The 15,378-nt window shown below is 50.7% G+C and overlaps 1 protein-coding gene across 2 annotated transcripts in view; it reads right to left on the bottom strand.

Annotated features, from left to right (window-relative positions):
- Kiaa1522 (KIAA1522 ortholog) overlaps positions 1–15,372 on the bottom strand; it is a 31,610-nt gene extending 16,238 nt beyond the window's left edge. The window contains exon 1 of one of the 2 annotated variants that reach the window (XM_004640977.2): positions 15,086–15,372. In XM_004640977.2, the coding sequence (XP_004641034.1) occupies positions 15,086–15,320 (235 nt within the window). In that variant the 5' untranslated portion in view covers positions 15,321–15,372. Of the gene's footprint in view, positions 1–4,454; positions 4,656–15,085 lie in introns of those variants that run through there. The other variant, XM_012516881.2, reaches the window with a different exon arrangement.
- Positions 15,373–15,378: the final 6 nt, after the last annotated feature.

The raw sequence follows: 15,378 nt of genomic DNA, 5'->3' as shown, positions 1-15,378 counted from the left end.
TTTTTTTTTTTGTATTTGCAGAACCGGGGATTGAACTCAGGCCCTTGCACTTGCTTGGTTGGATTTTTTTGTGTGTGAGATAGGCCTTGAACCCAGAGGCTTCATGCTGAGCCACATCTCCAGCCCTTTTTTTCTTGGGGGGGAGGTTAATTGGTTTTTATTGGATTTCATTCATTTTATATTTTAGATATACATAATATTCATCACAGGGAATTTGTACCTGTACATGATATATCTTACTTTTTCCCCCCATTCTCCTCCCTTCCACCTCCTCCTATTCTTAGGCAGGGTTCTCTAAGTCTCTAAATTGTCCAGGCTGGACTCAAATTTGTGATCCTTCTACCTCAGCCTCCCCTACTGCTGGGATTCTAGGCATGCATCATGAGACAGGGTTGGTTGTTTCTGGCTTGAGGGAGTGGGGGAGAAAATAGGGTATTTGGTTGATTTTGTATTTTTTTTTTCCTCTTGTTTTTGTTTTTTTTTACAATACTGGAAATTGAACCTTAGCCCTCTAGACTAAGGTATACCTCCAGTCCAGGTTATACCTCCAGTTCTTTTTCAAAATTTTGAAACTCTCTCACTAAATTGTCCAGGCTGGCCTTGAACACTTGCCTGAACCTCCAAAGTAGCTCCCAGCATGCAGGAAGGCTTCGTGATTTTCTTTTTTTGAGATAGTCTTGCTCTGTAATTCAGGCTGGCTTTGAATTCACTGTAAGTAGCTAAGGCTGGCCTCAAATTCAACAGCAATCCTCCTGCCTCAGTCTCCTGACTGTGGGACTGCACTCACAGGTCACCACACCTGGCAAGGCTTGATTCTTTTTTTAAACTTTTTTTTTTTTTTTTTTTTTTTTTTTTTTGTGGAACTAGGGATTGAACTAAGGTGTGCTTGCCAGGGAAGCACTTATTCTACTGAGCTATCTCCCTGGCACCAAGGCTTGATTCTGAATGGCAGTCCAGCCTTGTGTAAGTGACTTCCCTTTTCTTGAGCACTGCCTTGCCCATTTACGACATGAGAACAGCTTTCTTGCTTGCTGGACTGTCAAAAGACAAGAGTTAGCATAGGGCTTTATTTTTATCTCTGTATTAACATCTCTGCTACCATCCTCCCCCACCCACCCCCCAGCCAAGCAGCCTCCAGTACACCTTCACAGCACTCGGGTCCTTATTCCCATCATCGGGTCAATCCCAGGTTGTCAGGGCTGCTGCCTCAAGTGTCCCTGCGCTGCCACTCCTCTCACCCCACACCCCACCCTGTCCCCAGCCCTCATTTTATCACCTCTCACCTGGATTACTGCAATAGTCTCTGTTTCCACTCTTACCACCCCACCTCCAACCTGTCCTGCCCACACCTGCCCTGGCCCTGGAGCCATCTCCCTGACACACCACTGTTGTGGGCTCCTCCCTTGCTCCAACACCTTCACTGGCTCCCTATGGCCTGTACACATCAGCCCAATCTAGCTCCCTTTCACTGTCTCCTCTAACAAACTAATCAAAAGAAATAAGTACTGAAACTCCAATCCCACACCTAGGCCCATAGCACAGGCTGGGGAAGCTTTACAATCCTCAAGATAAGTAAAATAAAAAAAATAAAAAAAATCATTTACGTTAACAATAGAACCTGTCTGTTCTGGGCCAGGGAGATGGCTCAGTAAAATAAGTGCTTCCCTGGCAAGCACAAAGACCTGAGTTCAATCGCCAGTTCTAAAAAAAAAGGGGGGGGCTGGTGAGATGGCTCAGTGGTCTAAAGCACCTACTTAGAACAAGCTTAGCAAAGCCCAGGGACCACGGTTCAATCCCCCAGCACCACATGCCAGCCAGCCCGCTCCCTGGAGGACTGAGCTGGCCACACACACACACACACACAACACAACACAACACAAATAAATAAATTAATTAATTAAAAAAAAAAAAAAAAACCTCTTCCCAGGAACAAAGAAGGAACCTCAATTACTTTTCTCTCCAATCTCCAAATGCCTGCTTTTGTTTGAGCACATATCCCACAGCTGCAACAAATCCCTAGCTGTTATCTCACTTAATCAACAATTCAAGACTAATTTCAATCTTGCACTTACTTCAAAGGCCAAATTAATTTGACCTCAGCTTTCAAAAGCTGACCCCAGGGGCTGGGCATATGGCTCAGTAACACTGTACCTGCCTAGCGAGTGTAAGGTCCTGAGTTTGATTCCTGATACCAAAACAAAAACATTCAAAAATCAAAAGCTGAAAAAGTAATAAAATGAATCAAAAGCTGTCCCCAACCCAGATGCTTTAAATCTATACCCCGGACTCCCCACCCCCACCCTTACATTTGAACATCTTACAGCCCAGCTGACACCTGAGTTGTACAGCAGGGGCTGGATTGTACACAAGGGTTGCCAGAAGCCCTCGGTCTCTTCATCAAGGGCCATCACACCCACTTGTTTTGTTTTTTTCTGTAGACACACCCTTTTTCTCCTCCATCATAAATGGTCACAAGTCCAGGCCAACAGCTGGCTTTCAGGAAGCCATCAGCAATGGAGAGCCCAGCCTCAGCACTATTGGCTCCGAGCAGACTGCTGGAGGGAGACAGGTGGGCATATCCAAGACTTCAGAGCTGCCAGGCAGGGAGACTACTGGAGTCTCTCAGCAACACCACATTCTGAGGAATCCTCAGAAGGTTTGCTGGAACACAATACTTTTTTTTATTGTTGCTTGTTTTTTGTCTTTTTTTTTTTTTTTTTTTTTTTTTTTCAGAACCAGGGATTGAACTCAGGCCCTTGCGCTTGCCAGAGAAGCGCTTATTCCACTGAGCCATCTCCCCGGCCCCCTGTTTTTTGTCTTTTGGAGACAGGATCTCACTATGCAGTTCAGGTTCGAGACCAGGTTGGTCTGGAACTCGCAATGATCCTCCTACCTCAGTTTCCAGAGTGCTGGGATAACAGGTTTGCACCACCCTGCCCAGCCTTAACACTATTCCTACTGGTGATCTTCATATTATTGCTCAAACTTCCATATCCCATATGACCTTGCACAAAGCCTTTTTCTCTAGACTTCAGTCTTTTAATCCATGAACCAGTGAGCCAGAACTGTAAGGATCCCAAGAAATCACCTATGTAAATTTCCCTACTCTCACAGACAGGCCCCTTTAGGAGCCAGGAAAGTGAAGGGAATCTGCCCAAGGTCACTAGTGCTTATGCAGAGCCACACTGAAAACACAGACCCCCTCCTTCAGAGCCCAGGCTCTTCCCATGGTCCATCCCGTAGGCTGATAGAGGGATGAGCTCATCAGACTCCCATGCTGAATCTCTAGGAATGTGGGCCATGCTGGGCTGCATGGATGGATTCTCCCACCACTGCAAGGCCCCTTCTACCCCATCGCTCTTCACTGTCTCGTGTTCCTAGACCTGTAGGTATCCCTAGGGTGCCTGCCACTGTTGACGATCCCTATTTTGGGGATATCCTTCTGGTTCCACCACTTCGCCCCTCCCCCTCCCCTGCATTTACAAAGTGAGAAAATCAGACACCCTGGACGGCCCCTCCTCCAGCGCCCCTTGGGACTGTCTCCGGGACAGCCTGAACTACCGCGCTAGCTAGGGGAAACAGGAATGCCATCCCAGCCCCCGGGCTGGAGGCTTTCCCCATTCCCTACCCCCACCCTCGGAAAAGGAATGTGGCCCGCGGAGGGATCCCGCAGCCCGCCGGGAAAGGTTGCTGTGTTCCAGCTCAGTGGCTGCATTGAAAGGGGGGAGATGCGGAAGCGACTTCGGGGCCTGCAAGGGGCTGGGGTACAAGAGAGCGCGGTGGCGCGGCGGGGGTGGGGAGTCTAAAGAACCAGTCCAACTCCCGGTTGCGCCAGATGGAGGCGGTCCTGAGCCTCCAGTCCCTGGTTTCCTTCCTCCCCGCTCCACCTTTGTGTCCCCACCCAGCTGCAAACTTTCAGCGTGTTGGGGGCTAAGGTTTGAGGAGCAAGTGTATGTGAGTGCCTTAGGATCTGCCTGTGAGTCTGACGAGTCTGATTAATTGTGAACCTTCGTGTCCATTTGTGTGACTAGCACGTTGGGCAGCCCTACCTACCTGACTAGGTAGGTGTCTTGTGTCTCAGTCTACGCGTGGGCGTAGTTCGTGTGGCCATGTAAACCATATGCATCGGTATATGTGATCCAGGATCTATGCGTCCTACTTGAGCCGGTGTAGGTGACTGTGTATATGATTTTTGTCTCTGCATGTCCCTACATTTAACCGTTTTGTTCTGTGTATGTGCGACCATGTGAAATGTGAACATGTACGTGTGCCCATCCGGGGGTATCAGTGTGTGTGTGTGTGTTCATCTTCCCGTGCATGTGAGGGGTGGGGTCTGCGCGGGGATTCCCCGCCCCCATACTCACGCCCACCAGGCCCCGGGAGGGGGCAGCAGCGGAGGCGACCGCTGCAGCAGGGAGACCCTCCTCCCAGCCTGCCCCGCCCCCACCCCCTACCTGCGGGCCGCTTCGCCGACCGCCCGAACCGCCAGAAGCTGCGGACCCGGGGACCACTGGGGGCCTTCCTCTTGTGGTGTGAGTTCCCCATGGTGGGCGCGAGAGCAGGCGCGGGAGCCCGAGCGCAGCCCTGCCAGCCCGGCCGCCGGGCCGCAGCCCCGGGAGGGAGGCAGAGACGCACGGACGGCCACCGCGGGCGCCCCCAGCCCCAGCCTGGCCACGCCCCCAAGCTAGACGACCAATGGTTAGGTGGAGGCGTGGCCAGAGAAAGGCGGAGCCTGGCGCGCTTCCCGTTGGTCCCGCCCCTCCTAAGACCTGGGAGACCTGCTGAGCTGCCCCGCCCTGAGCGCTCGGGGAAAAGGCTGGCTGGTCCAGGTGCGGCAGGCTGATGGCCTGCTCTTCCGGCCGAGGAGCTGCCTCTCTTTAGGCCTGCCCGGGGAGCTTGGAGTACTGGGGATCGGCCTTCAGACAGGCTCCGGGTCTGGAACCCTGCTGCTGCGGTAGCCCACCAGCTACCACCCTGTCAGTGTCACCTGTCTGTGTGTATCTCCTATCTCTGCCTGTGTGTACAAATGTGTGGAAGTGACACTTTGGTAGTGTGGTGTACAAAATAGTAGCAGCCTTTAAAAAAAAAATGCCTATCATGTGCCATGCAGTGTGCTACCCACTTTGATGCATTATTTAATTTCATCCACACAAGGATTGTATAAGGTATTTCCATTATATTCATTTTACTGACAAGAAAACTTGAGGTTCCTTGAAGTTACCTGACTAGTCCAAAGACAACAAGCACTAAGCAGCAAAGCCAGGACTCAACGACTACTCCAGGCCACTACCTCTTCATGAATCTCCAAATGACCTTGAAAGAGGACAGTGGTTGGATATGTGTGTATATCTGTGTCTTTGAATGTGGCTGTGTAGTTGTGTAGCTGTGTACATATTTGTGAGTCTGAACATGTGGCTTTCTGTGTATGTGACTACATCCATGTAATTGAACCTATTTTCCTGTCTGGACGTGTGCTTTTATGTATTTACATATATAATCATTACCATCTCTCCGAGGGTAGTTGGCTGACTTGTGTATTTGAGTATGTAACAGACTATCTGTGTGCATATATATGTAAATGTGTTTGTCTATAAGACTATGGCCCTATGATCCCAGCACTTGGGAGGCTAAGCCAGGGGAAGTGTTGTGAGTTTGAGTCCAGCCTAGGCTATATAGTAAGTTCAAGGTCAGCCTGAACTGCATAGAAAAACCCTTTCTCTGGGCTGGAGAGATGGCTCAGTGGTCTAAAGCACCTACTTGGAACATGCTTGGCAAAGCACAGGGACCGCGGTTCGATCCCCCAGCACCACATGCCAGCCAGCCCCGCCCCTGGTGGGCTGAGCAGGCCACACACACACACAATAAATAAGTAAATAAATAAAACCATTAAAAAAAAAAAAAAACGCTTTCTCAAAAAAAAAAAAAGACTGGAATTAAGCCATGCATGCTGGTGCATTCCTATAATGCTAGCAGGAGAACTGCAAGTTCTAGCCTAGCTTGGGCAATTTAGCAACTTTCTGAGACCTTGTTTGCAAAACACAGCCTGGGGATGTAGCTCAGTGTGAAGGGCCTGGGTTCAATGTCCAGAATCCCAAAAAACCAAAACAAATCCTATGTAATTAGGGATAGGGTATGGCTTGTCTACCATGTCAAGGCTCTGGGTTTGATCTCCGCACTGAAACAAAAAGTATACTTTTGTGTATCAGTATGTGGTTGTTGAGTATGTCTCTACAGCTGGTCTGTGCTGTGTGTATGTGTAAACAATGTGTGTAAATAATGGAACTTGTAGGTAAACATGTGAAACCATCCATGTCTTCATGCATCTGTGATTTATGTGCCCCTCATCATCTCATCTCACACAACTCTTTGTTTTGTTTTGTTTGGTGGAACCGGGGATTGAACTCAGGCCCTTGCACTTGCCAGGCAAGGCTTATGCTACTGAGCTATCTCCCCAGCCCCTCAACTCTTTGTTTTATCAAAGCCCAAAGCAAACGTTACCTCCTCTAGAAGCTTTCTAGGCTGTCCCCAGCTTCTAATTCTGTGTCTTCACAGGTATTCTCATGCCCAGGGACCTATCCTGGGCCCTACAGTTTAGCTGGTGACTGTCCTTTATCATCAGCCTGTTCAGTCTCTCCAACTAGAGGCAGCATGGTATAGCAGAGAGCCCACTGGGCTGAGTCCAGAATATCAGTTCTGCTCTCTATACATTTATCCTTTCTGCCAGGCACTGATAAACCCCTTCCCTAAACCACCCTGCCCCTTATGTCCAGGGGTTCCAAGAAGCCCTGTTTCCTGTCTGCAAAATGTGAGTGTCAGAGATGACCACAACCTGCGAGTCCCATCCCTTGCTAAGAATTTATGGATGACAACCCTGAAATCCCAGAAGGACTGGCTGTTGTGCCCAGAAAACACCACACACTGTGTATCAAGCTTCGTGCCCCAGTCTCTGCTTTGCAAAGTGAAAAGGCTCTTAGTGGCAAAGCTGTGAGAGACCTTACAAACCTGCTAGTATAACACATTCGTGCTGGCTAGAACCACCAGTGGTACCTGTATAGCTGCCCCACTGGGAGGCTTGTACCACTGGTGGTACAAATGATATCCCCCCCCCCTCGGTACTGGGGATTGAATTCAGGACCCTGCACTTGCCAGGCAAGTGCTTATTCTACTGAGCTATCTCCCCGGCCCCTTGTGGTACAAATGGATCTAATCACTTTATTAATATTTTTCTAATAATAAAAAGCCACCCTGTGAAACAGTCATGCCAGAAGTAGTGACACATGCCTGTAATCCCTGCCCTCAGGAGGCTGAGTGAGGCAGGAGGACCTCTGGAAGTACGACACCAGCCTGGGCTGCTGAAAAGCATAGTGAAACCCTGTCTCAAAAAACAAACAAAAAAAGGAGACAGTCATATGTGTACCACAAGTGATTAAGCCACCCAGCAGTGAGACATGAATTACAGCCCCACTGTGAAGTTGTTAATTCCCTTCATTTACAGACAGGGAAACTGATGCCCATAAAGGAGACAGGTGAAGGAACAGAGGGAACATCCAGAGGAAAAGAACAAATCCTTTGGCATGAACTGAGTAAAAAATGGTAAGCAAAGCACCTTGAAGCATATTGGAACATAGCAACTCCCTTAGCCACAAGAGGCCTTGAAGGAGTTACCCCTGCCCGTCAGGTCACTCTCATCCCCATCATACTCTCCTTCCCCACTCTGAGAGCTCCAGCCACACAAACTTTGCCACTGCCTTACAGCACATCTGCAATGCTTCACACCTGCTCTCTTCTTCCCCCCTAGCCTGGAAGATTCTTCTTCATCCTCCTGGCTCTGCTCAGTACCTGGCTCTTCCCTACACCTCCCTTCCCTGACTCAGTTCTCTGTGCTCCCAAACCCACCAATGCTACCCCGTGACCACACCCTAGAGCTCCCCAGCACTGTGTGACTCCATCCCAGGGCACTCCTCAACGTATCAGTTTATGCTGGCGTCTACCTTTCTGAACAGAAGAGAGTTTCTTCAGAGTAGAGACTGTCTCACTCCTTGACAATCCCAAGCTCAACACACAGTAAATAGGTGTCCCCTGCATATTGCCTTACAACTGGTGAAAGTGGAGACTGGTGGGGCTTGCATACAGGAAGCCCAGGAAGCCGTGGTGACACTTGTAACTGGTGGTGGTGGCAGGAGGAGGCACTGATAATGGCACCTAAGTACTTTCCTTACAAAGGTAGTGCCTCTGTGAGAAGTACTGCCCACAGCCCAGAGTCTGAGAGGCAGGGTATGGTTGGAGGGAAGAAGTCACTGGTAGGGAATGCATTTGGACCAGAACTCCAGAAACTGCAAGATGAGGTTTCGGTGCTTTGTTGTGGGGTTTGCTGGTGTTGTTTGGGGGTCTGAAGGTTTGTCTTTATTTTTATTGTTTCTTTTTTGGTATCAAGAATGCAACTCATTGGGGCCGGGGAGATAGCTCAGTAGAATAAGTGCTTGCCTGACAAGCACAAGGGCCTGAGTTCAATCCCTGGTCCCACCAAAAAAAAAAAAAAAAAAAATAGAATGCAACTCATAGCCTTGCACTTGCCAGGTAAGTGCTATGCCGCTGAGCTACATCCCCAGCCTGGCTTTGGTGCTTTGTGACCTCTTAGAGAACAGTGGTGTAGAAATTGGTGGGAGAGGACATCCTACACGGACAGGAGGCCCTACATGGTCATCTGGCCCTCAAACCTCAGGCGCCTCATGGGTATCGTGCACTCTGCCGTAACATGTGGATTGTTTTGGTTTGGTTTGGTCTTGTTTGTAGTACTAAGTGTGTGAACCCAGGGCCTTCACAACTGAGCTATAAGCCCTTTTTTATTTTGAGATGGGGTCTTGATAAGTTGCTGAATTACCCAGGCTGGGCTGGAACCTGCAGTAGTGCTGCGTCAGCCTCCTGCACCACCATATCCAGCTCCAGGGTGCAAGTGGAAAGCCTGAGCAGGCTGAACCAAACAGAGCTGGCCACCTTGTGAGCTGAACTGATAGTCTTCTGCTGAACGGGTCCCCAAGACTAGAGCAAAAGGGCATAGAGTGCGAGATAATTATGGGGAAAGTGGGAGATTCATTCCTGCTCAAGGGAACTACTTTCACTTTCTTCCTTCCCCAGGTGGCCCTGGGGTCTGAATGTGGAAGGTGTGTGTACCCGCTCTCCCTACCCCATCATGCTCACTCTGGCCCAAACAATGTACAATACCTCCTCTATTCCCTTTCTTCAGCATGTGACAGGCCAGGAGCAGCTGAGAGGGCTTTGAGGGTTTGGGGAATGGGGATTTCCAAGGGGGGAGGTGCTGAGGGGAGGCTGAGCTCTGCCCTGGGCTGAGAACAGCATGTAGATTTTTCTGGCCCAGGGTTCAGCCACCCTACTTCAGTGGTGGGGAGAGCACATGGATTGAGGGCCCTTCCTGGCCTGTGGGGAATTTCCATGAGGAGGAGGAGAGCTAGGAGGCCCTGAAGGTGTCTGAGGTAAGGGAGGGAGAAGTGAAGGGAAGAAAGAAGGCTCCCTTGGCCTCCCTTCCTTCCAAGTTCTTCCAACCCCTGATAGAGGCTCCTCCCTGGAATGCTTCTTCTGTTTGAAGTTTGAACAAAACAGAAAGGAAGTTGAAATCAGACCAGCAGGCAGGTGTGGGCTCCCTCCTGCCTCTAAGGCTGGCCACTGTGTGGCCTTGAATGAGTCACTCCCTGCTATGGGCCTCAGTCTCAGCTGCCCATCTGTATGCATGATGAGGGCTCCCTGTGATATCTCAGGCCATCAACAATGAGCACCTATGATCCAGAGATAGCTGTGCTCAGGGGACCCAGAGCACAGCTGGGTGGCCTAAAGCCACTCAGTGCCAGGCCCCGTGATGGGTAGTGCAGAGGGGCAGGGCCAGTGAGCCCTGCTCCTCCTGCTCTCACGCTATCCAAATACTAAAGTATGGCCACACCAGTGCGCCACTGAACCCCTGAGACCAGCTGGCCCCAACCCCCAGCAAGCACCCTGCCTGACTCCTGTGCTTCAAGTCTCCTGACCACCAGCTTTCTCTCATCCTAGAATTCTAGCTTAGATGTCACTGCCTCAGGGAAGCCATCCCTGATCTCCCTCAGAGGTCCCCTTTAGTACTTGTTCAACATCTGGTCAACACATTCAAATTACAAGGTTGGTTTGGGAGGACTAGGACCTTGGCTCTCTTGTTATCCCCGGGGACAGTGTCCAGGACATTGTACGTACTTAATAAATGAGTGAGACTCCTTTTCTCTGGACCCAAGGTAGACAATACCCATCCTTGAACTGCAGCTGGGAGGAGGTAGGCAGTGCAGCCACCTTGTCACATTTTTGTTGAAATCCCCAGACTCATCTCTACTGATGTATCACAAAACAAAGGGAACCCTGCTGCCATTACATACACTGGCTCAGGTCCCAAGCTAAGGGGATTGAGATGTCTTTACCTAAGAAGAAGGTAGGGGGACAGGGAGATGGCTCAGCAGAATAAGCGCTTGCCTGTCAAGCACAAGAGTCTGAGTTCAATCCCAGTTCTGCACCCCCCCCCCAAAAAAAAAGAAGAAGGTAGCCATAAATTTGCTGAACTCCAAATCTCTTAAACAACCTGCTGTAGAATCTGGGGACAGCAGTTTCCCCTGAAAGCATCATATAGAGGTGAGGATACTAGAACTGGGCCTTGAGAGGTGAACAGGAGTTCACTGAATTGCCTGTTACTGTTTTTGTTTTTGAGACAATTCAGACTGGCCTTAAACTCACCAGACAGCTCAGGCTGGCCCTCAAACTCACCAGACAGCTCAGGCTGGCCCTCAAACTCATGGTAATCCTTCTGCCTCAGTCCTGGGATTAAAGGCATGCACCACCATGCCTCACTAGGAATTCACTGATTGAAAAGTGAAAGGAACCATGTGCTAGGCAGGGGAGCAGCATATGCAAAGACAAGGAATGTAAAACTACATGGAGTGCACACTGTCCTATGATGTCCAGGCCACGCCTTCTCTTGTCTGGACACAGAGAAAGAGAGGCTCTCCCTTTCTGGACACAGCTTCATCCCTGTGCTTAGCCCTCAGCCCTAAACTTGGGCCTCCAAGGCACTCTGAAAAGCACAGGCTCTGAGAACCACCAGCATTTCATGGCTGGCCCAGAGCAAGGCAGGCTTACTGCCACACAGCAGAGCAGCTCTCTAACTTGATCTTTTCACAGCCCAGTGCCAAGTCCAGATCTCCTCTGGTGGTTGGCCAGAGGAAACACAGGATCCAGGGTGGCTCCTGAATTCTCAAAACCAGAACCATCTCCACTTCTACCTTCAGCAATTGCCTGAGAGAAACCCTGGGTGTGACTTGGTCCTTTTCCCCAAAGGCAGTTCCTTCCAAGTCTCTACAATGGTTAATACTTCCACAGTCAGAAATTTGGCCAACTGCCAGGGAGATAGCTCAGTGACATAAGTGCCTGCCTGGCAAGCGCAAGGTCCTGAGTTCAACCCCTGATACCAAAATAAAAAAATAAATTCAGCAAACAGCCTCATATTTTGTTTGGGGAGTGTAGCCTTGGGCACAGATTGAGCAGCTGTCACTGCCATGCTGTGACATCACTACCTCAGGGGCAGGGACTTCAGCTGTCCTATCCTCAGGTATGCTCATCACCTTGAACAAGGCCTGACACAACACTGCATAGGAACATAAAACTTGAAGCGCAGTAACCTTAAGCAAATTGCCTGCATCCTCTAGGAGGGCCTTTTCATCCCCTGTATGTGGCAATAACTGCTCACTTCCCAGGCTGCTATGAGGATAACAGAAGATGACCTATCACCCTGACAAGCAGCAGCCTTCCTGTTACTTCTCCTCGCCTTCCCCACCCAGGTTACCACCTCCAGAAAGCCTCCCCTGATTACCTGCCTGGCCCCAGCCCTGGCATTAATCCCAGAAACGCCAGAAACACTTCCTCCCCACACACTTGTCTAGAGTCCAGGTGATATTTCTGGAAAATATAGATTGGGGGGGGAGGCATTTTATTTAACTTTTTTTTTTAACATCTGAGTCCTCAGGCAAGGATAAGATTCTGCTGCCTTCTATGAATGCCCCTCAGTAATACACATCAGTATGGGTTAAAGGTATAACCAATGAGCCATTCTCGAAACATGGATCAGGATGAATTTAGCTAATGCCCAAGTCTTCAGCTTCACCACAGCAGAGACCGGCTACTATTGGGCCATGTTCCTCAGTTCATAAAGCACTTTCACGTCTGCTACCTAACTAGAGCCTTCACACACCCCTGTAAAGCCAGGGCTTATGATCCTTGTTTTTCAGATAAGGGAAGTGAGATCTGGAGGGGTGATTAAACATAAACACAGTAATAGCAATGCTTTGGGTTTCTAGAGTGACTTCTCTTTAATAATTTTTATTATTTGAGAATCTTGGAGAGAGAAAGGTCACAGACTCATGTTCAGATTCAGAGGCTCAGTCATCCAGGTGAGAAAGTCCTCTCCTTCCCGGTAAGATAGCCATGGACTCTGTGAGCCTAAAGGGAAGTCACTTATCCAGTGTCATGGGGCTTTAGAGAAGCTGAGCCAAAGTATAAACTTTCATTTACCCAATGGATACCTTCCCGACTCTATCAAGTCCCTTCACTTGCAGAACTAGGGATTCAACTCAGGCCCTTGCACTGGCCAGGGAAGCGCTTATTCCACTGAGCCATCTCCCGGTTCAAGTCCCTTCACTTCTCTCTTGAGCCATCTTCCATCTGCAGAATGAGTTGGACCAGAAGACTGTTAGGCCTCACCCCCATTCTGTATCCTTCAGAGTCATTAAAATAGTACTGTACCAGTTTGGGGAGTCAGGTGACTTGGGCGTAGATCTCAGTTTGGTCAAATCAATCATGCACTGTTCCTGAGCCTCAGTTTTTTTCAACTGCAAACGGGATCTCATGAGATAATGAACACAGGGATTCTTGACACATTCAGAATAATAAATGTCAGATTTCCTCTTCTGCTAAATCTGTGCAGGGCAATGAGGAAAGCAGGGGAATCGTGAAAGACTAGAGTCAAAAATTCCATTACAAGCTGAGTTTCCCATCTCCTATTAGGGAAAGTCAGATGACAGAAAATAGGACCTGCATCTGTTAGGTCTTTGGTTCAAAAACTGGAATGAAAGAGAAATTTCCCAGCAAAGTCCCTGACCTCCCAGGAATTTTCTGTGTATACTTTCTTCTCCATCTCCCTAATCTCCATACTGAACATTCTCTCTGAAAGAGTTAATCATTCCTTGGGCTCCCCCTACCTGGCCAGCAGTCCCAGTGGAGATTAAAGAGATCAGATTTTTGTTTCTCTTAATCAACAGAAAAGCTGGTCCAGGCAGGTGACGAGGAAACAATTACAATAATAGAAGGCAGGAGCAAAAAGGAACAAGACTTCCCTCAGCCATACCTGGGGCCACCTCCAGAACAGGGAAAACAATAGCTAGGAGCAGAGGTTGCTGCCCATGCACGTGGGCTCAATCAGGCTGACCTGCTGCCCAGAAAGCCTAGTGCCACCCAATACCAAACAGGCAAAGGAGACCTGGCCACTGAGCCCATGACCCCAAGCCCAGGCTGTTGGAGGAAGGACCTACAGGCTTATCATACTTTCAGCCCCTTACCTCCAGGTAGGATCCCTGGGAGGAAGGGTTCATTGCCCCTGAGTACAGCAACAGCCCACTAACCTTCTGCCTGCTAACTCTGATAGTCTGACCACAATCCATCCTGCTGCAGTTCTGACCTATGCCCTCCTGAGATGAGGATAACTTCATGCTAAACTCCAGTGGAGAAGTCCTGGGACTCAGGGCTCCCAGCCCCCCACGTGAGGGCTGCAGAGCCTTTGAAAACACTCCTCACCCAAACCTCCCCTCAGGTCTTGGCCCAACCACCCCAGCCCCAACACCCAGGCTTCTCTTTGTGGCTGGGCCTTCAGGGTGGCTGGGCCCTTATCCAAAAGGAAGATCATGCCGGATGCAATCGCACAACAGGCTTTCCATCCTCTTCCTGACCCCTAAAGTGTTCCTTCTACTTTTGCTCCAGAGGAGGTGGTTAAAGGACACCAGAAGGGTAAACAAGAGGCATGGGATGAGCGCACACACCCCAGCCATTTATTTCCTCACCTCCAACACCGCAGCAGGAGCAAAAGAAAAGTAGACTTCCAAAGCTGCCAGCCCCACCCTCCTGCAGAAGCCAAAGCCTTCCCCACCCAACAGAAGACAAAAAACAGGGAAATAGCAAAACACCAAGCAAGGGGCTGAGAGTAAAGTGAGGAGCCCGGTCAACTTTCCGTCCTCTCAGACCCTTCACACCTGAGGAGGGAATCAGGGGCTCAAACCCAGGTACAGCCTCCGCAATTAGCAATTGGGGGGGAGCCGGGGGGGGGACTCAGTTTCCCCCATCTGTAAGCACAACCTACAAGCCCTTGCAGGTACCTATTAGGGATGGAGGAAGGAGAGATGGGGAGGGGCTGCTGGTTCTCTAAGGGGGCAGACGGTGAGTTCAACACCCCAGGAGGTGGATGTTTGCGGTTTGGCCCAGGTGTGTTTGGGGAGGCAGTGATCAGGTGGGAAAAGCTAACACTGACGACCTAAGGTATGCTAAGCAACAAGATGGGTCCTTTGTAGAGCTGGAAACCCAGACCTACCTGCACACCTGGAGGACAGAAAGTCCTTTTGAGTGCAATTGGCTTTCCGGACCAGAAGGACCCTCACCAAAGACCCAGGGCCACCTACCTCTCCCACTGGCCCCGGTCCAGAGTCAAGTCTCCGACCCCCTGACTCAGCACAGGGCAGAACCTGGGTGAGCCTGACTGCCGGATGGGTAATCAATCGCCTGGCTGGAGTAGCACTTCCTACCGAAGTCTGAGGATCCCTGCCTCGGCCGACAGCGGGGTCTCCAGCCACTCTGAGGGGGTGGGGGTTGGGGGTAGGGGGGTCTCCGGCTGTGCTTGGGGCTGTTTGCTCGCGGACCACCAGAGCTGAGGGTCAGCCCCTCCGCCACCCCGCGGAGCCACCCTGCAACCTCCTGGGCGCCCAGCGCTCGGCCCAGCCCAGGTGTCCGGCCGTCTCACCTCGGCCTTTGCCCTTGGCCTTCTTGGTCTTGTCGTCCGCCTTCTTCGCGCGAAGGGCAGCCGCCTCCGCGCCCTCGGTGCCCCCAGTCTTCTTCTTGCGCCGCTTGCCCCGCAGCCAGCTGAAGGCACGGCGGAGGCCGGACGCGCCCGATCGGGACTTTTTCCTGCGCGGGGGACCACCCGGGCCCCCAGACTCCTCCGCCGCAGGTGCGGCGGGGGGCGCGCGGGCTGCCATGGCGCGGAGCTGGCGGGGGTCAGGCCCCCTGCGGCGCGGCGCCCATGCGCGGGGCTGC

The sequence above is a fragment of the Octodon degus genome, unplaced genomic scaffold (genome assembly GCF_000260255.1).
Source record: "Octodon degus isolate 3935 unplaced genomic scaffold, OctDeg1.0 scaffold00130, whole genome shotgun sequence".
In the NCBI taxonomy this organism is placed as follows: Eukaryota; Metazoa; Chordata; class Mammalia; order Rodentia; family Octodontidae; genus Octodon; species Octodon degus.
This window is presented reverse-complemented; position numbering and strand designations above follow the sequence as displayed.